At 42.4% G+C, this 25,367-nt stretch overlaps 2 protein-coding genes and 1 long non-coding RNA gene across 5 annotated transcripts in view; all 3 read left to right on the forward strand.

The window, feature by feature from the left end:
* The window catches only part of LOC120909987 (zinc finger protein 629-like), a 72,687-nt gene extending 62,846 nt beyond the window's left edge, over positions 1–9,841 (forward strand). Inside the window, exon 11 of the mRNA XM_040321802.1 lies at positions 8,209–9,841. Coding sequence (XP_040177736.1) covers positions 8,209–9,324 — 1,116 coding nt within the window. The 3' untranslated portion in view covers positions 9,325–9,841. The remainder of the gene's footprint in view (positions 1–8,208) is intronic.
* A 1,146-nt stretch (positions 9,842–10,987) lies between these two features.
* On the forward strand, positions 10,988–13,647 carry LOC120910212. Its single transcript, XR_005741415.1, has 3 exons — positions 10,988–11,091; positions 13,346–13,524; positions 13,611–13,647. It is a non-coding gene; the product is annotated as an uncharacterized LOC120910212 (long non-coding RNA).
* Positions 13,648–24,886: 11,239 nt separating this feature from the next.
* Positions 24,887–25,367, forward strand: part of LOC120910028 (gastrula zinc finger protein XlCGF26.1-like) — a 33,732-nt gene continuing 33,251 nt past the window's right edge. For all 3 annotated transcript variants that reach the window (XM_040321873.1, XM_040321874.1, XM_040321875.1), the window contains exons 1-2: positions 24,887–24,926; positions 25,010–25,223. In XM_040321873.1, the coding sequence (XP_040177807.1) occupies positions 25,077–25,223 (147 nt within the window). In that variant the 5' untranslated portion in view covers positions 24,887–24,926; positions 25,010–25,076. The remainder of the gene's footprint in view (positions 24,927–25,009; positions 25,224–25,367) is intronic.

Genomic DNA, 25,367 nt, shown 5'->3' on the forward strand with positions numbered 1-25,367 from the left:
TTTCGTATTGGGGTTCAGGATAAATTAGGAAAAGACATCAAACTTGAGGTTAAAGAGGAAGAAGAAGAGACGTTGGTGAATGGAGATCAGCAGTCCATGGAGGAGATGACCATGAAAAGTGACCAGGAGGAATCTTCTCTTTATATCAACAGAAGTAAGTAATAATCACTGAATGCAGAAATGTTCACATTTTCCTTTTTCTTCTATGAGTATAAAAGATGAAATTAAAATAATTGCAATGTGAAGATACTGTACGTCACATGAAAGGTCCATCTCCATTCCTCAATATAATGTCATGTTCCCAACAAATGAGGAGGAGATACTGTACACCATATGAAAGGTTCATCTCCATTCCTTAATATAACGTCATGTTCCCAACAAATGAGGAGGAGATACTGTACACCATATGAAAGATCCATCTCCATTCCTCAATATAACGTCATGTTCCCAATAAATGAGGAGGAGATACTGTACACCATATGAAAGGTCCATCTCCATTCCTCAATATAATGTCATGTTCCCAACAAATGAGGAGGAGATGATGTATCTTTATGTGGTTTGTATTGATATTTTATGTTATGATTGCCCCCAATTCCATACCAGAGCTCTGAGATACTGTAGAGCAGGGATAAGCAATTAGCGGACCTCCAGCTGTTGCAAAACTACAAGTCCCATCATGCCTCTGCCTCTGGGTGTCATGCTTGTGGCTGTCAGAGTCTTGCTATGCCTCATGGGACTTGAAGTTCTGCAACAGCTGGAGGTCCGCTAATTGCATATCCCTGCTGTAGAGTGTTAGACCAACATACTGTATATGACTTCTGAATGAAAGGAATGAAGAATTCTTATAACATTTAAACATTGATATCCAACAGGAGGACACTATGTCCTGAATAACGTATCTTCAGAATATAAAGAAGAAGAAAATCCCACCACACAACGTTCTCCAGGAGAAAATCCCACCACACAACGTTCTCCAGGAGAAAATCCCACCACACAACGTTCTCCAGGAGGAAATCCCACCACACAACTTTCTCCAGGAGAAAATCCCACCACACAACATTCTCCAGGAGAAAATCCCACCACACAACATTCTCCAGGAGGAAATCCCACCACACAACATTCTCCAGGAGCAAATCCCACCACAAAACGTTCTTCAGGAGTGAATCGCATTACACAAATAATACATCATAGAACTTATCATATGGAGAGATCCTGGGATTTCTCTGATCCTGAGGATTCTTCTGAGGATCCACATACTATTATTTTTGAATCTCACAGTACAGATAAATCAACAGATCCATCTAATCCAGAGGAATCTTCCTTGAACCATGAAGGATCTCAAGAAACCAGAGAGCCTCTTACATACCAGAAAAGTAATAAGAGTGAGCGTCCATTCTCGTGTTCGCACTGTGGTAAAGGCTTCATAACGAAAGAAACCCTTCGTATACACCTGAGAGTTCACACAGGCGAGCATACTTTCCCATGTTCAGAGTGCGGCAAACGTTTTACTGTCAAATCAAGCCTTCTTAAACACCACAGAGTTCACACGGGTGAGCGTCCCTTTTCATGTTCAGAGTGCGGGAGATGCTTTATTCAGAAAGTAGAACTTGTTAATCACCAAAGAATTCACACAGGTGAGCGTCCGTTCTCGTGTTCGTACTGTGGTAAAGGTTTCATTCAGAAAGGACACCTTCTGACACACCAGAGAACTCACACTGGTGAGCGTCCTTTTTCATGTTCAGAGTGCGGGAAAGGTTTCATTCAGAAATTCGAACTTGTTGTTCACCAAAGAAGTCACACAGGGGAACGTCCTTATTCATGTTCAGAGTGCGGGAAATGCTTCAGTCAAAAAAGTGTCCTTCTTCGACACCAGGGAATTCACATGGACTAACCACCTTTTTTATGTTTAGACGGACCAATGGAGAGTGTGAGATCGTGTCTGTCCTTCCTTATAGTCAGAATGTATAAAATGTTTCTGTTAAAGAAAATCACTTATTGGATCCCAGAATATTCATAAAGACTAATAAAGTTTTTGTGTTCATATTGACTTATTTGGAGGCGTGGCCAAAGTACATTGTACTATGATGTCATAGTTATAGGTCTTCAGGGATTGAATTATAGTAATACGATCCTCTAAACAATGCTGACTTGGTCCCGCACTCACACAGGCCCCACCATAGAGTACGACAACCCATGGACCATACTTTTTATTGGTTGCTATTAGCCAATATACTGTACATCTTTTTTGCTTTACTGAAGGAACTAACTTTTTATTGGACCGACTAAAGTATAATTATTTTTAAATTGGATTTTTCTTTTACTTCAGCTATGCAATATTTAATTTAGATCATTTATTGTGTGTTATTAATATTTAATCCGATTTTCTAGAATAAACAAGAAAGCTCTATATTCTGTTCTGAGTCATTTTCTATACATGAACATCATTTTTAGATTATGGGTGATTGGAATGTGCTTAATTTGTAGAGAGTCTTCCATTGGTGTTATATTAGTGAGACGTGAGAGTCTATAACAGCCTTTCTCAACCTTTTTACCCCAGGGGAACCCTTAAAATATTTTTTTAGGTCTCGGGGAACCCCTGATAAAACACATTCATTGGGGGTCAGTGGGAACAATGCCCCTTATTTTGGTGGTCAGTGAGAAGAATGCCCTTTTTATCATGTGGTGGTAAGTATGACCCCCTTACAGAGAGCTATAAAGATTATTGGTGTCATACCACTGGCTCCTCCAAGTGGCATTGGCTCGGAACTATGTAGGCACCATCAAATAGGAGGCAAATCAGCCACAGCTCAAGGAACCCCTAGCCACCTCAGGGGGAACCCTGGTTGAGAATGGCTGGTCTAGAAGCTCCAGTTCCAGAGAGCCCAGGAGGTCCAGTTCCAGAGGATCAAAAAGGTCCAGTTCCAGAGGATCCAGAAGGTCCCATTCCAAAAAAACCTGGAGATCCATTTCCAGAGAGTCCAGAAGGTCCCATAACAGAGAGTCCAGAAGGTCCAGTTCCAGAGAGTCCAGAAGGTCCAGTTCCAGAGAGTCCAGTTCCAGAGAGTCCAGTTCCAGAGAGTCCAGAAGGACCAGTTCCAGAGATTCCAGAAGGTCCAGTTCCAGAGATTCCAGAAGGTCCAGTTCCAGAGCGTCCAAATGGTCCCGTTCCAAAGGATGCAGAAGGTACAGTTCCAGAGGATTCAGAATGTCTAATTCCAGAGGACCCATGAGGTCCAGTTCCAGAGGATCCATGAGGATCAATTTCATAGAGTCCAAAAGGTCCAGTTCCAAAGAGTCCAAAAAGTCCAATTCCAGAGAGTCTAGAATTTTGAAAGAAACTGTTCTCCTCTGTCAGACACTACACCACCAGGCATTCCATGGCGTTTAAAAATGTCCCAAGACATCACTTCGGCAGTTGGTTCAGCAGTGGGTACCCCTTAACGGGTAAAAAAAATAGCTATCTTTGTGAGAGAGTCAACAACTCCCAAGATAGAGGTCATTTCTTTTGAGGGAGGAAAATCGAGCACAAAGTTTATAGAAATTGACCCCCATGGTCTTGATGGAACAGGAAGTGGTTAAAGCAACCCCAATGTAGAAGATTGGGTGGCATTTTTCTGCACAGGTCAGGAACGAGGCCACATAGCTTTTAGCATCTTTCTTGTAACTGGACCACCAAAAGGAACATGATGAAAGTTCTTCTGTCTTAGAAACCCCAAAATAACCAACAGGTCATGAACCAACCTGAAGGCTTCTAAACCAAGCAGATTCAGGTTCATAAAGATGATGCCCTTGAGTCCAATAGCCATCCGTATAATCAAGGTTAATGTCCTTAGGTGGATGATTAAGAAGTGGGTCATTTATACCCCTCTTATAGAAGATTTAAAAAGATCTTAGACATTGAAAGTTCTTTTGAGGCAAGATCGTACATTCAGAGTTGCTTTCCGGGAGAGGCCCAGAGAACAGGCCTTGCCATTCCTTGACTGAGGGCGATACGAAATAACAACACTGAACCCCGAGAAGAATAGGGTCCAACGTGCTTGTCTAAAACAGTGTTTCTCAGCTCCAGTGCTCAAGGCACGCCAACAGGTCATGTTTTCAGGATTTCCCTCAGCTGTGGTAATTACTAAGACAGTCAAACTGATCAAATCACCTGTGCAATATAATGGAAAGCCTGAAAACATGACTTGCTGGGGAGCCTCGAGGACTGCAGTTGAGAAACACTGGTCTAGAAGACATTCTCTTGACATAATAAATACTTTCTAAATTTTTTATGATCAGTGAGGACAGTTACAGGATGCTTAGCCCCTTTCCAGTAGATACCTCCATTTGGAAAATGCTTCCTTAATTGCTAGCGATCTCTTATTTCCTATAAGAGAAGAGAGAAAAACGGACATAGAAGGTGCAGCTTTTTCCAGTTCTTTGAGAAAGAATAGCTCCCACAGCAGAACTTGAACCATCAACTTCCATGATGAAAGGAAGTTTGGGATCCGGATGTACCAGTATTGGCGCAGAAGTAAAAAGGGTCTTTAGTTTATCGCCCCTCCTGTACGGAACCACACTATCCAAAGACCCCTTAGCTTTCCTATTCACTAGTCTTATCTCAGTGTAGGATAAAACATCAGACAGTTTATTAGAACCAGAATACAAGTCTTATATACAGTTAAAGAGGAGGTGACCAGAAACATAAATTAACATTAGAGGTAGACCGATATATCGGCCGATATTTGGGCATTTTTGATAAATCGGCATCGGCCAATTATTATCAAAATTAGGCCGATATTTTACACTGACCACCGTTCCTCCTCCCGTCTCCACACTCAGCGGCTCTGACAGCATCAAGCGCCACGCTGAGTGTGAAACAAGAAACAGAGAGGAGAGAGGAGCTGTCAGCTCGATGTCGGGGGTGAGCGGGACCCAGCAGCTATATTACACCAGCCAATGGGTTCGTTTTTGGGTGGGCCACTACGTGTATGAGGCCCGCCCCCTTTCTAAAGCAGCCCAATCATTGGTTGGTGTAATTTAGCTGCTGGGTCCTGCCCACACCCCCGACATCGAGCTGACAGCTCCTCTCTCCCTCCTCTCTGTTAGTGATAGGGCAGTCTAGTGCTGCAAGAGCAAGTGGTAAAATAATCGTATGTATTCACACTGAAGTTGAGTTGTTATGTTTATGTATGTACTTATGTTAACACTATTGACCTCTGGAGTGTCTCCAACACCATTTTGGAGGAGCCCTGTGTCCTGATAGGCCGCACGAGATCTCGAGAGATTTGGGCGGCCATTTTGGGGTGGTTTCTTTATATAGGAAAGCTCAGGCACGTTTTAGACAGAACATGTGTGGATGCAGATAGGGACAGAGACCCTGCTTGTGAGGGAGAGATAGGAGGAGTCAGGGAGAGTGTTCCGGCCTGTGAGGGATAGTTCAGGGGTCCTACAGGGTCCTGCAGTGGTAACCTTGGTCGGATGAAAGACTCCCAGCTGCTACGGGTAACGTGTTTCCAGCCTCTTCCAATACGCATTGTGTGCTGGGGTATATAATGTGCCATTAAGTGGGAAGTGCCTGTGATACTCAGAAATCCACATCGCTTAGAACAACAGTATCTGTACTGCATATTTATTTGTAAACATTTTGGAAAACCATTTTCCCTCCACTTCACAATTATGTGCCACTTTGTGTTGATCTATCACTATCTATTACTTTTCCGTTTTTGGCTGTAACATGATAAAATGTGGAAAATTTCAAGGGGTATTAATACTTTTTCAAGGCACTGTGTATATATACTACTGTATTATATATAGTGTGTGTGTTTTTAATAGCACTAAAATGAAAATATTTTTTTTTTAAAATATTTTTCTTTGGCTTGTACATGAGGATACAGATAAACAACAAAAAATAATAAATGTACAGAAAAGGTAAACGTGACGAGTTTTAATCTATGGCTGAAGGCTGCAGTATTTATGAATGAAGGCTGCCGTATTTCAATTCTCCACAAGATGGTGATCTCACTCCTGAGCGTGGAACGCAAAGAAGGACGTGATGTCATGTACGGACAGGAAGTGATGTAGGGTAAAGACAGGAAGTTCCAGAGGAGAGGTGACTTGTTAGGAAATAGCGTACAGACATTACTGGATCTTGAGGTACGTTTATTTTATTATTTATTTATTACAGGTACTTATATAACATTTTCATTTACGCAGTGCTTTACATAAATATGTATATTGTACACTCACATCAGTCTCTGCCCCCAAGGAGTTTACAATCCAAGGTCCCCTAGCTCACATTCATACACACACATACTAGGGGCAATTTAGATCGGAGCCAATAAGCTACCAGCACGTCATTGGAGTGTTGGAGGAAAGCGGAGTACAGAGAGGAGGGAGAGCACATCCCGTTCCTCCACCGGGCTCTCTCCCCCTTTGTGTTGTTATCCGCTATAATGTCGCAGTCCCGAAAAAAAATGCAGATTGCCGCCATTCCTAGTAAAAAAAAAAAAATCATTATGTCCCCTATTTTGTAGGCAATATAACTTTTGCTCAAACCAGGTTATTGCGATATTTTTTTTTTTTACCAAAAATTTGTAAAATACGTATCGGCCTAATCTGAGAAAAAAATATATATATTTTTTTTTTAAAAATGGGATATTAGAGCAAAAAGTAAAAAATATTGTTTTTTTTCTTTCCAAAATTGACGCTATTTTTTTTGTTTATAGCCCAAAAAATAAAAACCGCCCAGGCGATCAAATACCACCGAAAGAAAGCTCTATTTGTGTGGAAAAAAAAGACGTCAATTTTGTTTGGGAGCCACGTCGCACGACCGCGCAATTGTCAGTTAAAGCGACGCAGTGCCGGAAGCTAAAATCTCGTCTGGGCAGGAAGGGGGTATATGTGCCCAGTAGGCAAGTGGTTAAAGAAGAAAAAGAGATGTTGATGAGTGGAGATCAGCAGTATATGGGAGAGGGAGGTCCTCTGTATTCCCAGAATTCCACACAGGAAGATCACACCATCTCACAAAGAGTTAAGTAGAAAACTAATAATTAACGGATGATACTAACAATTTGATGAATGTTGTTACCGCTAATCTCACATTTATTAAATATTCAGGGTGTAAACCAGAACGATTGTAATAATGCTGTTAAAGAAGAGATAAAGGAGGAGGATGAGGAGGTGAATGTTATGGGGGAGTTTTCAAAAGGAAACAAGGACCTTTTCAAGGACGTTGTGATGGAGCCATTCAGTGACACAAACCCACCAGAGAGATCTCCCCGTCCTCTGTATTCCCGGGATTGCACACAGGAAGGTCTCACCATCCCTCACCATCATCAGGTAGGTGGGAGTGAGCAATTAAAATTTAAAAATAATTCTAAACTATGAGACCACATTCTTCAAAGTAACTTATTGTTCCTTTTTATAAATGTATTCTGTCATCTTTGGGGTTTAGGGTGAAGAATTGAAAGATATCAAAGTTGAGATTAAAAAGGAAGAAGAAGAGACGTTGGTGAGTGGAGATCAGCAGACTATGGAGGGGGGAAGTCTTCAGTATTCTCGGGATTCCACACCGGAAGATCAAAGTATCCCTCACCATCATCAGGTAGAAAGAACTGAGCTATAGAACTCAAAAGTTATTCTAAACTATGAAATAACTTTCTTATAGATATTTTTTTTAATAATGAACTTAATTTTTTCGTATTGGGGTTCAGGATAAATTAGGAAAAGACATCAAACTTGAGGTTAAAAAGGCAGAAGAAGAGACGTTGGTGAGTGGAGATCAGCAGTCTATGGAGGAGATGACCATGAAAAGTGACCAGGAGGAATCTTCTCTTTATATCAACAGAAGTAAGTAATAATCACTGAATGCAGAAATGTTCACATTTTCCTTTTTCTTTAAAGAGTATAAAAGATGAATTTAAATAATTGCAATGTGAAGATACTGTACACCATATGAACGGTCCATCTCCATTCCTCAATATAACATCATGTTCCCAACAAATGAGGTGGAGATGATGTACCTTTATCTGGTTTGTATTGATATTTTATGTTATGATTGCCCCCAATTCCATGCCAGAGCTCTGAGATACTGTAGAGTGTTAGACCAACATACTGTATATGACTTCTGAATGAAAGGAATGAAGAATTCTAATAACATTTAAACATTGATTTCCAACAGGAGGACACTATGTCCTGAATAACGTATCTTCAGAATATAAAGAAGAGGAAAATCCCACCACACAACGTTCTCCAGGAGAAAATCCCACCACACAACGTTCTTCAGGAGAAAATCCCACCACACAACGTTCTCCAGGAGAAAATCCCACCACACAACGTTCTCCAGGAGAAAATCCCACCACACAACGTTCTCCAGGAGAAAATCTCACCACACAACGTTGTCCAGGAGAAAATCCCACCACACAATGTTCTCCAGAAGAAAATCCCACCACACAACGTTCTTCAGGAGAAAATCCCACCACACAACGTTGTCCAGGAGAAAATCCCACCACACAACGTTCTTCAGGAGTGAATCGCATTACACAAATAATACATCATAGAACTTATCATATAGAGAGATCCTGGGATTTCTCTGATCCTGAGGATTCTTCTGAGGATCCACATACTATTATTTTTGAATCTCACAGTACAGATAAATCAACAGATCCATCTAATCCCGAGGACTCTTCCTTGATCCATGAAGGATCTCAAGAAACCAGAGAGCCTCTTACACACCAGAAAAGTAATAAAAATGAGCGTCCATTCTCGTGTCCAGAGTGCGGGAGATGTTTTAAAATGAAAGAAGTCTTTCTCAATCACCAGAAAATTCACACTGGCGAGCGTCCATTCTCGTGTTCGTACTGTGGTAAAGGCTTCATTCGGAAAGGACACCTTCTCGTACACCTGAGAGTTCACACAGGCGAGCATACTTTCCCATGTTCAGAGTGCGGCAAACGTTTTACTGTCAAATCAAGCCTTCTTAAACACCACAGAGTTCACACGGGTGAGCGTCCCTTTTCATGTTCAGAGTGCGGGAGATGTTTTATTCAGAAAGTAGAACTTGTTAATCACCAAAGAATTCACACGGGTGAGCGTCCGTTCTCGTGTTCGCACTGTGGTAAAGGTTTCACTCAGAAAGGAAACCTTCTAACACATCAGAGAACTCACACAGGTGAGCGTCCTTTTTCATGTTCAGAGTGCGGGAAACTTTTCATTCGGAAATGTGAACTTGTTGTTCACCAAAGAAGTCACACGGGGGAACGTCCTTATTCATGTTCAAAGTGCCGGAAATGCTTCAGTAGAAAATGTGCCCTTGATCGACACCAGGGAATTCACATGGACTGACCACCTTTTTTATGTTTAGACGGACCAATGGGGAGTGTGAGATCGTGTGTCCTTCCTTATAGTCAGAATGTATAAAATGTTTCTGTTAAAGAAAAACACTTCTTGGACCCCAGAATATTCACAAAGACTAATAACGTTTTTGTGTTCATATTGGCTTATTTGGAGGCGTGGCCAAAGTACATTGTACTATGATGTCATAGTTATAGGTCTGCAGGGATTCAATTATAGTAATACGATCCTCTAAACAATGCTGACTTGGTCCCGCACTCACACAGGCCCCACCATGGAGTACGACAACCCATGGACCATACTTTTTATTGTTTGTTATTAGCCAATATACTGTACATCTTTTTTGCTTTACTGAAGGAACTAACTTTTTATTGAACCGACTAAAGTATAATTATTTTTAAATTGGATTTTTCTTTTATTTCAGCTATGCAATATTTAATTTAGATTATTCATTGTGTGTCAATAATGTAATCTGATTTTCTATAATAAACAAGAAAGCTCTACTCTACAATATTCTGTTCTGAGTCATTTTCTAAAAATGATCATCATTTTCTAAAAATGAGCATAATTTTTCGATTATGGGTGATTGGAATGTGCTTAGTTCATAGAGAGTCTTCCATTGGTGTTATATTAGTGAGATCAGAGAGTCCAAAAGGTCCAGTTTCAGAGTCCAGAAGGTCCAGTTCCAACTGTGTTTCAGCGAATATTCTAAGGATACATGGAGCCACTACAAATGCCACATAGAATATTTCCATCGCTGCCATCTTGGTTTTGCTCCTCATGCTCACAGTGATCAGCTCCATTATTTCCAAGTTATTATCTTCATCATCAGTGATACAGAGGTCATACCCATCAGTGTCTCAGAGAGTATGTCAGTGTCATGTCATCTGTGTATCCCCTTTGTGGTATTGGGGTGATTACACTCTTGTGGTAGGTGCTTTTCCAATGAGTTGTGCCAGAGCAAACTGTATTTAAAGGTGTATCAGCCCATTTTTATTACATAAAATAGAAAGTTCATATAGACATCAGTTGCCCATGCAGGGGTTTCCAACATCAACTGAAAATACAGAGCTATCAATTTTGCGCCAAATGGAGAGAAGGAACGCCCACTTGCGTGCCAAATCAGCAGAACCACCATTTCCCTTGAGAAGGACCAATCGCTACATGATACTGCAAGGTTCTCTCTCTCTCTTCCTTCATCAACCTTGTCCTTCCCAATTGATGTTGATGTTGGCCGTGTTGGCCTGGAAATAAAGCATTGGAAAAACCTTTATTCACTGCCTACTTGGTTCTTATAATTACACCCCTAGACAACACCAGGGTAACTTAATAGGCCGATCCCAAAATCAACCAGCGGCTCCTTCGGGGGTGAGCGCTACAAATACTTTTTCAAGGCACTGTATATATACAATTATATATATTGTGTGTTTGTTTAATAGAAATACAATTTTTATATATTTTTTTATTATTGTTATTTGGCTTGTACATGAGGATAAAGATAAACAACAAAAAATAATAAACGTACAGAAAAGGTAAATGTGCTGAGTTTTAATGTATGAATGAAGACTGCAGTATTTATGAATGAAGGCTGCAGTATTTCAATTCTCCACAAGATGGTGATCTCACTCCTGAGCGTGAAACGCAAAGAAGGAAGTGATGTCATGTACGGACAGGAAGTGATGTAGGGTTAAAGACAGGAAGTTCCAGAGGAGAGGTGACTTGTTAGGAAATCACGTACAGACATGACTGGATCTTAAGGTACATTTATTTTATTATAGGTACTTGTATAACATTTTCATTTTACGCAGTGCTTTACATAAATAGTTATATTGTACACTCACATCAGTCTCTGCCCCGAAGGAGCTTACATTCTAAGGTCCCTAACTCACATTCATACACACACATACTAGGGATAATTTAGATCGGAGCCAATAAGCTACCAGCACGTTATTGGAGTGTTGGAGGAAAGCGGAGTATAGAGAGGAAGGAGAGCACATCCCGTTCCTCCACCGGGCTCTCTCCCCCTTTGTGTTGTTATCTGTACTTTTTCGAAACAAGTGAAAGCCGTCCAAGACACCCGCCTGCATCCTACCTACTGATGAAGTCAGCAGTTGCTAAGGGCAGGTCGGGTGGCTGCAAAACTTTCAGATTTGGCGGTGTTCTGTCGGATATTGTCCCTGCTGTGGAGAAGTGCCCGGGATGAACTGCGCATGCTAGAAGTGGGATTTAGAAAGGGGCGTTTGTGTTTAGGAGGGGGGGATTTGTGCTAGGATGGGGGATTTTTCAGGTGGGGATTTATATTACATGGGGCATTTTTTGGGGGGAGGGGTTGTGCTAACAGGGGGGATGGGGGGAGTTACAAGCTACTGACCACTTAACTCTATCTTACAAACTACATTTTCTGTCTTTTTCACATCGGGGGGCAGTGCGGTACAAAATGTGAATTCACGTGTTTTTCCGCACCTCACAAAAATGCGATGCCTTTTGCAGTTGCACCCAGACACCATTAATTTCTAATGGCACCCCCACTCATCCACCTATTGCATGTTTGTTTGCGATCACTTAAACGCATGATACCACAGTAACATGTATTATGGTGGAGCTCAATCCAAAAATCATGCCAGCATGTTTTTCACATGTTTCACGAGCATGGAGCAGACTAATAAAAAAGCAGAACAACTCAAAAAAAGCACCTGGGCTAGAACGCACCTCCTTGTGTGAATGAGCCCTCATACGTCCATTTCCCAAAGACAACCTCTGAACATGACGCTAATCACGTGCACTCAACTTCTTTGGTCAACCATGGTGAGGCCTGTTCTGAGTGGAACCTGTATTTTCTACAAAATTTATATACAAATAAAAATAAAATAAAACTACGAAAAAAAAAAATCAGAAACCCCCCTAGCATTAGATCCCGCCCCTCCTCCCCCTAGCATTAGATCCCGCCCTGAAAGAGGGGATGAAAGGAGAAAGACGGCAACGAGAAAAAATTAAATAAAAATTCCCTGTGTTATACTTAAGGATGAACACAATGGGCCAGATTCAGAGAGAACTTACGCCGACGTATCTGTTGATACGCCGCGTAAGTTCTAGGATGCGCCGTCGTATCTATGTGCCGTATTCTTAAAACCAGATACGCCTGAATTCTGGCTCCATCTGACTGACGTAAGTCTCCTACGCCGTCGTATCTTGGGTGCATATTTACGCTGGCCGCTAGGGGCGCTTCCGTTGATTTACGCGTCGAATATGTAAATGACCTAGATACGCCAATTCACGAACGTACTTGCGCCCGTCGCAGTAAGCTACGCCGTTTACGTAAGGCGTACGTCCGGCGTAAGTTTACCCCTCATAAAGCAGGGGTAAGTCATGTATAGGCGCCGGAACAGCGTCGTATTTTACGTCGTTTACGTAAGTCGTACGTGAATGGGGCTGGGCGTAGGTTACGTTCACGTCGTATGAATTGAGCTGGCGTATCTTAGGGAGTAAATTCGATGTGATTCTGAGCATGCGCGCGCATGCGCCGTTCGTTCGGCGCTTCATTTACATGGGGTCACGATTCATTTTAATACAACACGCCCACTACCTGCCTACTTTGAATTAGGCGGGCTTACGCCGGCCCATTTACATTACGCCGGCGCAAATATGGGAGCAAGTGCTTTGTGAATACTCAGCTTGCCTCTCGGCACAAAGATAAGCCGATGTACCTGAATCTGGCCCTGTCTGTTCATCTTCAAATCCTCATATGTGCAAAGAAATAGAAAGAACAAGGTTTGGACCAAACTTTTTTTGGACTGAATCTTGAGGTTATCCCTAATATAGACAGTACACATCCTGGTATAGTCCAGATACTTCTCAGTCTAACGACAGAGTGTTCGATTTAGATCATTAGGAGGTGAGGAGGATTCTGGGAGGGTCACGTGACTTCATCCTTATCTCTATAATTAAAACATTGTTCTATCTAGAAGGGAGAGAAGAATTCTACAACGTCTTCATTGATACTTTCTTTCTATAGACAGACTAAATTATAAAATAGTGAAGGAAACATCTGGAGATCCAATAACACCCAACAACCATCTTCACAGGACATCACCCATCACAGTGCCTCCACCTCACTGCCTGACAACAGAGGTAACTAGTGCCAAAAAAATTCTAGAAGTCACCAAGAAGATCATTGATCTGCTGACAGGAGAGGTGAGCGGTGCCGGGAATTCTGGGACATTATCCAGTAACAGACAAGGTATGTTTCTGGATGGTGACTGTATCATTGTGTGTGTCAGGTTCCTATAAGGTGTCAGGATGTCACTGTCTATTTCTCCATGGAGGAGTGGGAGTATTTAGAAGGACACAAGGATCTCTACAAGGACGTCATGATGGAGAATCAGCCGCCCCTCACATTACCGGGTAAGAGGAGACTTTATTGTAAAGGAGAGAGCAGTACGGAGGGTCCACCTAGATCCCCCATCATCTGATAAACACATAGAAACAATGTATTCAGTCAGTGTGTGTGTTTCCTACAGATAGATCCAGTAATGGGAACCCACCAGAGAGATGTCCCCGTCCTCTGTATTCCCGGGATTCCACACAGGAAGGTCACACCATCCCTCACCATCATCAGGTAGGTGGGACTGAGCAACTAAAATTTAAAAATAATTCTAAACTACGAGACCACATTCTTCAAAGTAACTTATTGTTCCTTTTTATAAATGTATTCTGTCATCTTTGGGGTTTAGGGTGTAGAATTGAAAGATATCAAAGCTGAGATTAAAAAGGAAGAAGAAGAAGAGACGCTGGTGAGTGGAGATCAGCAGTCTATGGAGGGGGGAAGTCTTCAGTATTCCCGGGATTCCACTCCGGAAGATCAAAGCATCCCTCACCATCATCAGGTAGAAAGAACTGAGCTATAGAACTCAAAAGTTATTCTAAACTATGAGATTACTTTCTTATAGATATTTGTTTTAATATTGAACTTATTTTTTTCGTTTTGGGGTTCAGAATAAATTAGGAAAAGACATCAAAGTTGAGGTTAAAGAGGAAGAAGAAGAGACATTGGTGAGTGGAGATCAGCAGTCTATGGAGGAGATGACCATGAAAAGTGACCAGGAGGAATCTTCTCTTTATATCAGCAGAAGTAAGTAATAATCACTGAATGCAGAAATGTTCACATTTTCCTTTTTCATCTATGAGTATAAAAGATGAATTTAAATAATTGCAAGGTGAAGATACTGTACACCATATGAAAGGTCCATCTCCATTCCTCAATATAACGTCATGTTCCCAACAAATGAGGTGGAGATGATGTATTTTTATCTAGTTTGTATTGATATTTTATGTTATGATTGCCCCCAATTCCATGCCAGAGCTCTGAGATACTGTAGAGTGTTAGACCAACATACTGTATATGACTTCTGAATGAAGAATTCTAATAACATTTAAACATTGATTTCCAACAGGAGGACACTATGTCCTGAATAACGTATCTTCAGAATATAAAGAAGAAGAAAATCCCACCACACAACGTTCTCCAGGAGAAAATGCCACCACACAATGTTCTTCAGGAGAAAATCCCACCACACACCGTTCTCCAGGAGAGAATCCCACCACACAACGTTCTCCAGGAGAAAATCCCACCACACAACGTTCTCCAGGAGAAAATCCCACCACACAACGTTCTCCAGGAGAAAATTCCACCACACAACGTTCTCCAGGAGAAAATCCCACCACACAACGTTCTCCAGGAGAAAATCCCACCACACAACGTTCTCCAGAAGAAAATCCCACCACACAACGTTCTTCAGGAGTGAATCGCATTACACAAATAATACATCATAGAACTTATCATATAGAGAGATCCTGGGATTTCTCTGATCCTGAGGATTCTTCTGAGGATCCACATACTATTATTTTTGAATCTCACAGTACAGATAAATCAACAGATCCATCTAATCCCGAGGAATCTTCCTTGAATCATGAAGGATCTCAAGAAACCAGAGAGCCTCTTACACACCAGAAAATTCACACTGGCGAGCGTCCATTCTCGTGTTCGCACTGTGGTAAAGGTTTTATTAAGAAAGGAAGCCTTCTCATACACCAGAGAGTTCACACAGGCGAGCATACTTTCCCATGTTCAGAGTGCGGCAAACATTTTATTTTCAAAGCAAACCTTCTTAAACACCACAGAATTCACACGGGTGAGCGTCCCTTTTCATGTTCAGAGTGCGGGAGATGTTTTATTCAGAAAGCAGAACTTGTTATTCACCAAAGAATTCACACGGGTGAGCGTCCGTTCTCGTGTTCGCACTGTGGTAAAGGTTTCAGTCAGAAAGGAAACCTTCTAACACACCAGAGAATTCACACAGGTGAGCGTCCTTTTTCATGTTCAGAGTGCGGGAAAGGTTTCATTCAGAAATGCGAACTTGTTGTTCACCAAAGAAGTCACACTGGGGAACGTCCTTATTCATGTTCAAAGTGCAGGAAATGCTTCAGTCAAAAAAATGGCCTTGATCGACACCAGGGAATTCACATGGACTAACCACCTTTTTTATGTTTGGACAGACCAATGGGGAGTATGAGATCATGTGTCATTCCTTATAGTCAGAATGTATAAAATGTTTCTGTTAAAGAAAATCACTTCTTGGACCCCAGAATATTCACAAAGACTAATAACGTTTTTGTGTTCATATTGGCTTATTTGGAGGCGTGGCCAAACTGCATTGTACTATGATGTCATAGTTATAGGTCTGCAGGGATTGAATTATAGTAATACGATCCTATAAACAATACTGACTTGGTCCCACACTCACACAGGCCCCACCATACAGTACGACAACCCATGGACCATACTTTTTATTGGTTGCTATTAGCCAATATACTGTACATCTTTTTTGCTTTACTGAAGGAACTAACTTTTTATTGGACCGACTAAAGTATAATTATTTTTAAATTGGATTTTTCTTTTATTTCAGCTATGCAAGATTTAATTTCGATTATTTATTGTGTGTTATTAATGTAATCCGATTTCTCTTCCGTTCATGGACGGACACAGCAGCAATTGACCTTAGGGTCCTTCCTTTCAGGAGATTGACTAGGCAGAAAACAGCACTTCAAGTGTTAAAACACTTCTCTCAGTATAGTACCTCCGAGGGCGGGTCCCCCGGGTACATCCCTCTCTCTGCATCATGCAGCCCTATTTTTTTCTGCCTAGTGTAAGGAGAAGACATGGCTTCTCTGGGCCCATGTGCTCTGGAGGTTTTTCTGCGATTTTTTCGCTTTTATTTTATTTTTTCCTGCATTTTTGGATCCTGGGATCTACAATCATCTGCCGACTGGGTGACAGGCTGGATCCTCGATCCTTGTAGTCCCCCCATGTTCGGCCATTGAGCGTGTGCCGGCCTTTAGCTACGCGCTGGGCGGTCCACGACATGCCCCGTTGCTCCAGGGGTGGCCGGTGAGCTATACGCTCCAGGGCACACATATGACCGGTCTCTATGGCTGAGTCACAGTGTGCCGGGGCGACAGCCATGCCGTAACTGCTTCGGATGATGGGTCTGTCTGGAATGCCTCCAGCCGGTGGTCGCAGGATGGGTAAGTAGTATCCCCTTGCCTTGGCATGGTGGTTCGGCTGGTGCATTCCTGGGGAGGTCGATCAAGGGTCCGCCCTGCTTTCCTCTATCCCTTCCTCTCCCTCCTTCCCCGCATTCTGGGTGGCGGTCGTGAGGTGGGGGGTCTGCCTGGGGGGCTCCGTTTCTACCAGGGGGCTGCGGCTGCTGAGGGGTGCCGTTTGTCTTTTTATGACACCGTGTGTGCAGGGGGGGGGGGGACGACCTGCAGGGTCTGGTACGTTTGCCGTGTTTTTGCTGTTTTTTGTCACTGTGTGTTTTTAAAAACGTGTTTGGCCGCCATTTTACCGGTGACGGACGCTCTTATTGAAGATCGGCGGCCATTTTCTTGTAGCCCGCATGCTGTTTTTTGCATGTCGGTGGCCATCTTGGAAGGGTTTTTGGCCTCTAGTGACCAGAATAACGGATGCTTAGCCCCTTTCCAGTAGATACCTCCACTTGGAAAATGCTTCCCTAATTGCTAGCAATCTCTTATTTCCTCTAAGAGACGAGAGAAAAACGGACATAGATGGTGCAGCTTTTTCCAGTTCATTGAGAAAGAATAGCTCCCACAGCAAAACCTGAAGCATCAACTTCCATGATGAAAGGTAGTTTGGGATCCGGATGTACCAGTATTGGCGCAGAAGTAAAAAGGGTCTTTAGTTTATCGCTTCTCTGTCCGGAACCACACCATCCAAAGACCCCTTAGCTTTCCCATTCACTTTTTGTAGCTCAGAGTAGGGTAAAACATCAGGCAGTTTATTAGAACCAGAATACAAGTCTTATATACAGTTAAAGAGGAGGTAACCAGAAATATAAATTAACATGAGCTAATTAACTAATCCCAATGCACATTGTAATGGGAGGGCCCGAGGGACCCAGAAGCTTTTACAAAGTATGAGCCAGAACATAATGGACATTCAGAATATCTTGAAATATTACTGTTTGTTGATTATGAACCCAACAGGTCAATTGAAAGAGTGTATAACAAAAAAATGAACATACCCCTATATAGTTTCTGCTAAAAAGTAGTAGAGACTCAAAATGAGCGGTCACTCCTCATGTGTGAGGTCTCTACCGTAGCCAATTATAACGCAAAAAAACTAGGAACTATCTTATGCGGATCTCAAGAGGGAAGACACCACAAAGAAAAAGGGGCTACTATTGGCAGAGATGGACAACACTCATCCGTGATGGAAATAATGAAAATTGTTTATTGTATAATTAATAAATCGCTACATAAGTTAAAATAGCAGCAGGGCACTAGTGCAAAAGTATCCAGAGTCATGGGTCTCAGTGTACAGACAGAGTGCACCAGTAAACACTTACTGAGTGCAAATAACAAATATCACAAGAAAGACAATTACAAACATATAACAAATATACAAGACAGTCCAGACGCCATAAGTCCACGTATGTTGTAGTTCCCAACGGAAAAAAACGTAATCTTGAAATAACAATCCCCAAGGGGAAATTAATGGGAACAATACAACATATGTAGTAAAAAACTGATAAGCGCTAAAGTAATGGTGAAATAAACATAATTGCTGAATAGCCAACACACTGTGCACTAAAAAGTGATATGATGGGCTAAACCAAACAGTGGAGATGACCTCCCCACAAATGAGACAAATAAATAAAATTGAATGAATGTGACACTGAACAATTAAATAGAGTCTATGGGTGGATGATCAAATGGAGCAGGTGGAATGGATGAGTCTTCTAAACATGGTAAGTGTATCCAATAACTGATCTCATATTGCCCTTACCTTCAACCAATGGTATTTGCGCATAGAGGGCAAGTGGTTCCTTCTCCTGCTGATTCAGTAGATCCTAATAGCGTCCTGAGATGATGAGAGATCCTGGGATCCGTGCGTCTCATGGATTGGAGCCAAAGCGTGAGGTGAGAGAAATGATGCCACAATAGTGAAGATCGATGGTGACAAGGATGTGGGTTTTTAATAAAAAATGGATTCGTACAATTAAAAGTTTAAAACAGGCAGATCGCGCTCAGCACAGGACGCGGCGAGATGACAAGCTGGCTTACGTCTGCTGGCCTCCGGCTGATTGCATGTATCACGTGGTCGCACTTCCTACGTCGTTACGTCACGGTCTCGTGACTTCTTCAGCGATCCCTGAAGAAGTCACGAGACCGTGACGTAACGACGCACCTTTTAGATACAGCAGCTTTAGTATTCATTATATATATTTTGTATATATTTTATGTTCACTCTGTTCACATTTCGTTACTCGCAGTAGCGCAATAGATTTTCAACACAATGTTTTAATACAACATATGTGTCCCCGCGGGGGAGATAGATGAGGGGAATGACGGTGTGGTAAGGATGATGTGATTAATACGTGTGCAGGATTGAATTGAAGAAGGCATATGCGAATACAACACGACTCTCAACGATACTGCTGTAATGTAAAGTCCTTAATATGGAATAATCAGCGTTGACAGAGCAGTGGTCCATGCATAATAAACATCTCTAGATATGGTTTCACTGGATCAATAAAGGGAATGACTGATGAGAAATATCTAGCCTATAGCATGTATAAAGCAATTAGCTGCTGTTAAGAGAATGTCTCTTAAAACAGAATTGCATGTGAATGGCCTCTCAGGGCATAGATTTTCACTTTGCGCAAAGCCTGTATGATTTTGGGGGACACATCCTTTTGCAATCATATCATATCCACCTTACCGCTCTTGAAGTCTTCAGTGGGACCGGGGCTCACTCATCCTCTAAGTGTTGAGGGGGGCCCGTCACAGTCCGCGGACTATACTGCACCTATGTTATGGTACCGAGATATTCGGCAGATGGATATTGAACGAGTGTTCTCCCGCTCCTGTTTTGCGGCGCCTGTAAGCTGCGCGTAGCTTGACTGTTGTTGCCAATCAGCCGCCGTATGTCCCTGCATCAACTCCGTGCTAATGGGAAATGGAATGTGGCGTCCTAGGAGAGTGACTCATTCAATGTGGGAACATAGACTGTTAGGGGTTAATATCATCTGCTACTGTGATGTAAATGAACCTTAGTATGGCTCCTAAGAACCTTTCATTGTGTTATGCTAATTGACACTGTATTGTGTGAAAGTTCTATTGATGATAGATGTGTGTTGTGAGTTGTTAGCACAGTCTAAAGGTCAGATGTCTGACTCGTCAGCTGTAGTTAATTAGCTCAGGTAGATTATGTCAGAGTTGGAGTCAGAATGTCTGACTAAAGGAATGTGTATTGAGGGGGGCTCGTTAGGAACCATTGTATAATGTTGTGGGTGGAGTTGAGTCATTGTCCATTTGATTACTGCAGTATTCTTTTTGTGTATATAAGAGCCTGCTTTCTCAATAAAGAGGGTCTATTCGTTTTGAACCAGAGAACAGAGCTGTGTGTCTCGTTTCTGGGGGAATCCTTATGGGTCGTGTTCACCGGATTGTGGAGTGTCGATAAGCTGTCTTGGGTTCGGAATGGTATATCTTAAACGGCGGTAACTTTGTCGCCACTGTAGCCAGAGTGGGTATTGTGCACCCGGATAGGTCTCTCTCACCGGCCTAGCACGGAAAAAAATTACAGTCTCTGCCACAGACCTTCCTTTGAGTAGAGACACTTTCGGTCCAGAATCCCCCAGCATATGATTCAGCAACTGGATCTCTTCAGATGAATTTCTGTAGAATTCAAGTCTGATAGGCAATCACCATCAAGCCTCTCAGTACACGGTGGATCCTTTGATAATGTTTCCAGGCCTCTCCTGAGATAATAGTCTCATGCTTGGTCCTCTCCAAGATAGGTCCTTCATCAAGCGGCTTCCTCCCTCCAGGACGGACAGCCCAGGATCACCTTGAAACCGTAAACCCAGTCTGCTTACTGGCCCTACTCAACAGATCAAAACCCCCGGACCAACGTGGTCCCGGAGCCAGGATTGCAGGAGCACGCACCCCCGGCCAGGAGGGCCACGAGGTGGTGGTGCGACAGGCCAAGGATCGACGACCTTGGTTAAGTGGCGTCTGTTCCTTAAGTACCCCTCCCCAGCATGCACAGCGGGACGATTAACCCCCACTGATTGGCTGCCGAGGGGAGACACCCAATATCACCCTGACTTAGCTGAAACAAAAGCCAAATCTAGCCAAAATTATATATGTCTGAGTTAACTAACAATCAGAGTCCATTCTAAATTTAAATCAGCGCCAGCCCAACAGGAGCAGTCCGCTACAATTATAACAGACAGACAGGTGACTGGAGTTGACATCAGCATATTCTAACAGTATGTGTCCCAACATTATGAATCAGTCACTATTTCTAATATGGCATATACAGGGTTGCCAGAGTCTGTGTGTCTTGTGGGACATGGACCTGAATCCAAAGTAACACCACCTCAGGGGTCCCCAGGCATACAGCACACAAAGAGCATCACTCCCCCAAATGCCAGGGCCCATGATCGCAAGGCAAGAGGCTAACATTCAGTCCCCTCCAAAAGCCTCTGTCCCGGGTGAGTCTGTCACAGATTACTAAAGGCAAACTTTGTGTCGAGTGAACTTAAAAAGGGCGTCTTTGTCAACTGCATAATTGGAGCAATTACCTTGAAGAAAGTTGTAAAAGTTGGCAAATCCCAGAAATCATTGTATTTCCTTAAAGGGGTTGGTTGTAAAGGTTTGTTTTTTATTTTCTAAATAGGTTCCTTTAAAGGGGTTGTAAAGTAAAAAAAAAAATCCCTAAATAGCTTCCTTTACCTTAGTGCAGTCCTCCTTCACTTACCTCATCCTTCGATTTTTCTTTTAAATGTCCTTATTTCTTCTGAGAAATCCTCACTTCCTGTTCTTCCATCTGTAACTCCACACAGTAATGCAAGGCTTTCTCCCTGGTGTGGATTAAGCCTCTTGAGGGGGGAGGGGGCGAGCAGGAGTGTCAGGACTCCCACTAACACACAGCTCCTTTCTCAATCTGCAAAGTAGAGAGTGTCCTGACTTGCCTGCTCACCCCCTTCCCCCTCAAGAGGCTTTCTCCACACCAGGGAGAAAGCCTCCCATTACCCCGTACCACTTTTCACATATTTATTTTTTTTAAATTTGGAAAACCATTTATCATTTTTCTTCCACTTCACAATTATGTGCCACTTTGTGTTGGTCTATCACATAAAATCCAAAAAAAAGATTTCTGTTTTTGGCTGTAACATGACAAAATGTGGAAAATTTCAAGGGGTATGAATACTTTTTCAAGGCACTGTATATATACAATTATATATAGAGTGTGTGTGTGTGTGTGTGTGTTTAATAGTAATACAATTTAAAAAAAAAATGTATTATTATTATTTGGTTTGTACATGAGTATAAAGATGACCAACAAAAAAAAAATGTACAGAAAAGGTAAACGTGCCGAGTTTTAATGTACGAATGAAGACTGCAGTATTTATGAATGAAGACTGCAGTATTTCAATTCTCCACAAGATGGTGATCTCACTCCTGAGCGTGGAACGCAATGAAGGAAGTGATGTCATGTACGGACAGGAAGTGATGTAGGGTAAAAGACAGGAAGCTCCAGAGGAGAGGTGACTTGTTGGGAAATAGCGTACAGACATTACTGGATCTTAAGGTACATTTATTTTATTATTTATTTATTACAGGTACTTATATAACGTTTTCATTTACGCAGTGCTTTACATAAATATGTATATTGTACACTCACATCAGTCTCTGCCCCCAAGGAGTTTACAATCTAAGGTCCCTAGCTCACATTCATACACACACATACTAGGGATAATTTAGATCGGAGCCAATAAGCTACCAGCATGTCATTGGAGTGTTGGAGGAAAGCGGAGTACAGAGAGGAGGGAGAGCACATCCTGTTCCTCCACCGGGCTCTCTCCCCCTTTGTGTTGTTATCTGTACTTTTTCGGAACAAGTGAAAGTCGTCCAAGACACCCGCCTGCATCCTACCAACTGATGAAGTCAGCAGTTGCTAAGGGCAGGTTGGGCGGCGGCAAAACTTTGGGATTTGCCGGTGTTCTGTCAGATATTGTCCCTGCTGTCGAGAAGTGCCCGGGATGAACTGCAAGGGGGATTTAGAAAGGGGCGTTTGTGTTTAGCAGGGGGGATTTGTGCTAGGATGGGGGATTTTGCAGGTGGGGTATTTATACTGGATGGGGCATTTTTTGGGGGGAGGGGTTGTGCTAGCAGGGGGGATGGGGGGAGTTACAAGCTACTGACCACTTAACTCTATTTTACAAACTACATTTTTAGTTTTTTTCACACCGGGGGGCAGTGCGGTACAATTTGTGAATTCACGTATTTTTCCGCACATCACAAAAATGCGATGTCACAGACACCATTAATTCCTAAAGGCACCCCCACTCATCCATCTGATGCATGTTTGTTTGCGATCACTTAAACGCATGATACCGCAGTACTGTGTAGTTTGGTGGGGATCAATTTACAAATCATGCCAGAGCATTTTTCGTGTGTTTCACAAGCATAGAGCAGCCTAATGAAAATCAGAACGTGCGCTCAGGTTCGGACACACCTCCTTGTGTCAGCGAGCCCTCAGACTGGTGTATCCCGGAGATTGTGCGCAATTCTAAAGGGTGCCTTGACTACCAAAAAGGTTGAAAAGCCCTGATCTATATCACTGGGGGAAGTGATTGATGGTGGATAGACATCATGGGACATTTCTTTTAAGTGTGGCAGATGGTTGCTACTAGTTACTAACATCCACCATATAGTTATTTTGAGGGGACAGCAAATTTACACTGTTATACAAGCTGTACACTCACTACTTTACACATAAAAAGATACAAGAAAATATTTACAAAAATGTGAGGGGTGTACTCACTTTTGTGAGATACTGTACATGATGATCTTTTTTTTTTTTATTTCTTTATTGAATCAAAGTATCATGATAAACATTTCTACGTTCTATGTAATTTGTTGTTCCATTTTGCACATATATTCTATCATCTGTGGGGTTTAGGATGAGGAACTGAAAGACATCAAAGCCGAGATTAACCACTTAACACCCGCCCGCTGTCAAATGACGGCAGGCGGAATGCTCTATTGTTCCGACAGGACGTCATATGACGTCCTGTCATTTAAAGCCTCTAGGGCACGCGCACCCGTTGAGTCACTGGGAACACATTGCGCGTGACCGGCTGCCGTGATGGCCGCCGGGCACCTGCGATTGCCCAGTAACTGAGCAGGGACGTGGAGCTCTGTGTGTAAACACAGAGCTCCACGTCCTGTCAGGGAGAGAGGAGACCGATCTGTGTCCCTTGTACATAGGGACATAGATCGGTCACCTCCCCCAGTCACCCCCTACAGTTAGAACACACCCAGGATACACATTTAACCCCTTCCCCGCCCCCTAGTGGTTAACCCCTTCCCTGCCAGTCACATTTATTCAGCAAGCAATGCATATTTATAGCACTGATCGCAGTATAAATGTGAATTGTCCCAAAAATGTGTCAAAAGTGTCCGATGTGTCCGCTATAATGTCGCAGTCCCGGAAAAAACGTTATGTCCCCTATTTTGTAGGCAATATAACTTTTGCGCAAACCAGGTTATTGCGATATTTTTTTTTTTTACCAAAAATATGTAGAAGAATACGTATCGGCCTAATCTGAGAAAAAAATATATATATTTTTTTTTTAAAAATGGGATATTTATTGTAGCAAAAAGTAAAAAATATTGTGTTTTTTTTTTCAAAAGCCCAAAAAATTAAAACCGCCCAGGCGATCAAATACCACCAAAAGAAAGCTCTATTTGTGTGGAAAAAAAAGAACGTCATTTTTGTTTGGGAGCCACGTCGCACGACCGCGCAATTGTCAGTTAAAGCGACGCAGTGCCGGAAGCTAAAATCTCGTCTGGGCAGGAAGGGGGTGTATGTGCCCAGTAGGCAAGTGGTTAAAGAAGAAAAAGAGATGTTGATGAGTGGAGATCAGCAGTCTATGGAGGAGGGAGGTCCTCTGTATTCCCAGAATTCCATACAGGAAGATCACACCATCTCACAAAGAGTTAAGTAGAAAACTAATAACAGATGATACTAACAATGTGATGAATGTTGTTACCGCTAATCTCACATTTATTAAATATTCAGGGTGTAAACCAGAACGATTGTAATAATGCTGTTAAAGAAGAGATAAAGGAGGAGGATGAGGAGGTGAATGTTATGGGGGAGTTTTCAAAAGGACCTTTTCAAGGCCGTTGTGATGGAGCCATTCAGTGACACAAACCCACCAGAGAGATGTCCCCGTCCTCTGTATTCCCCGGATTCCACACAGGAAGGTCACACCATCCCTCACCATCATCAGGTAGGTGGGAGTGAGCAACTAAAATGTAAAAATAATTCTAAACTATGAGGCCACATTCTTCAAAGTAACTTCTTGTTCCTTTTTATAAATGTATTCTGTCATCTTTGGGGTTTAGGGTGAAGAATTGAAAGACATCAAAGTTGA

The sequence above is a fragment of the Rana temporaria genome, chromosome 8, assembly GCF_905171775.1.
Source record: "Rana temporaria chromosome 8, aRanTem1.1, whole genome shotgun sequence".
Taxonomy (NCBI): domain Eukaryota; kingdom Metazoa; phylum Chordata; class Amphibia; order Anura; family Ranidae; genus Rana; species Rana temporaria.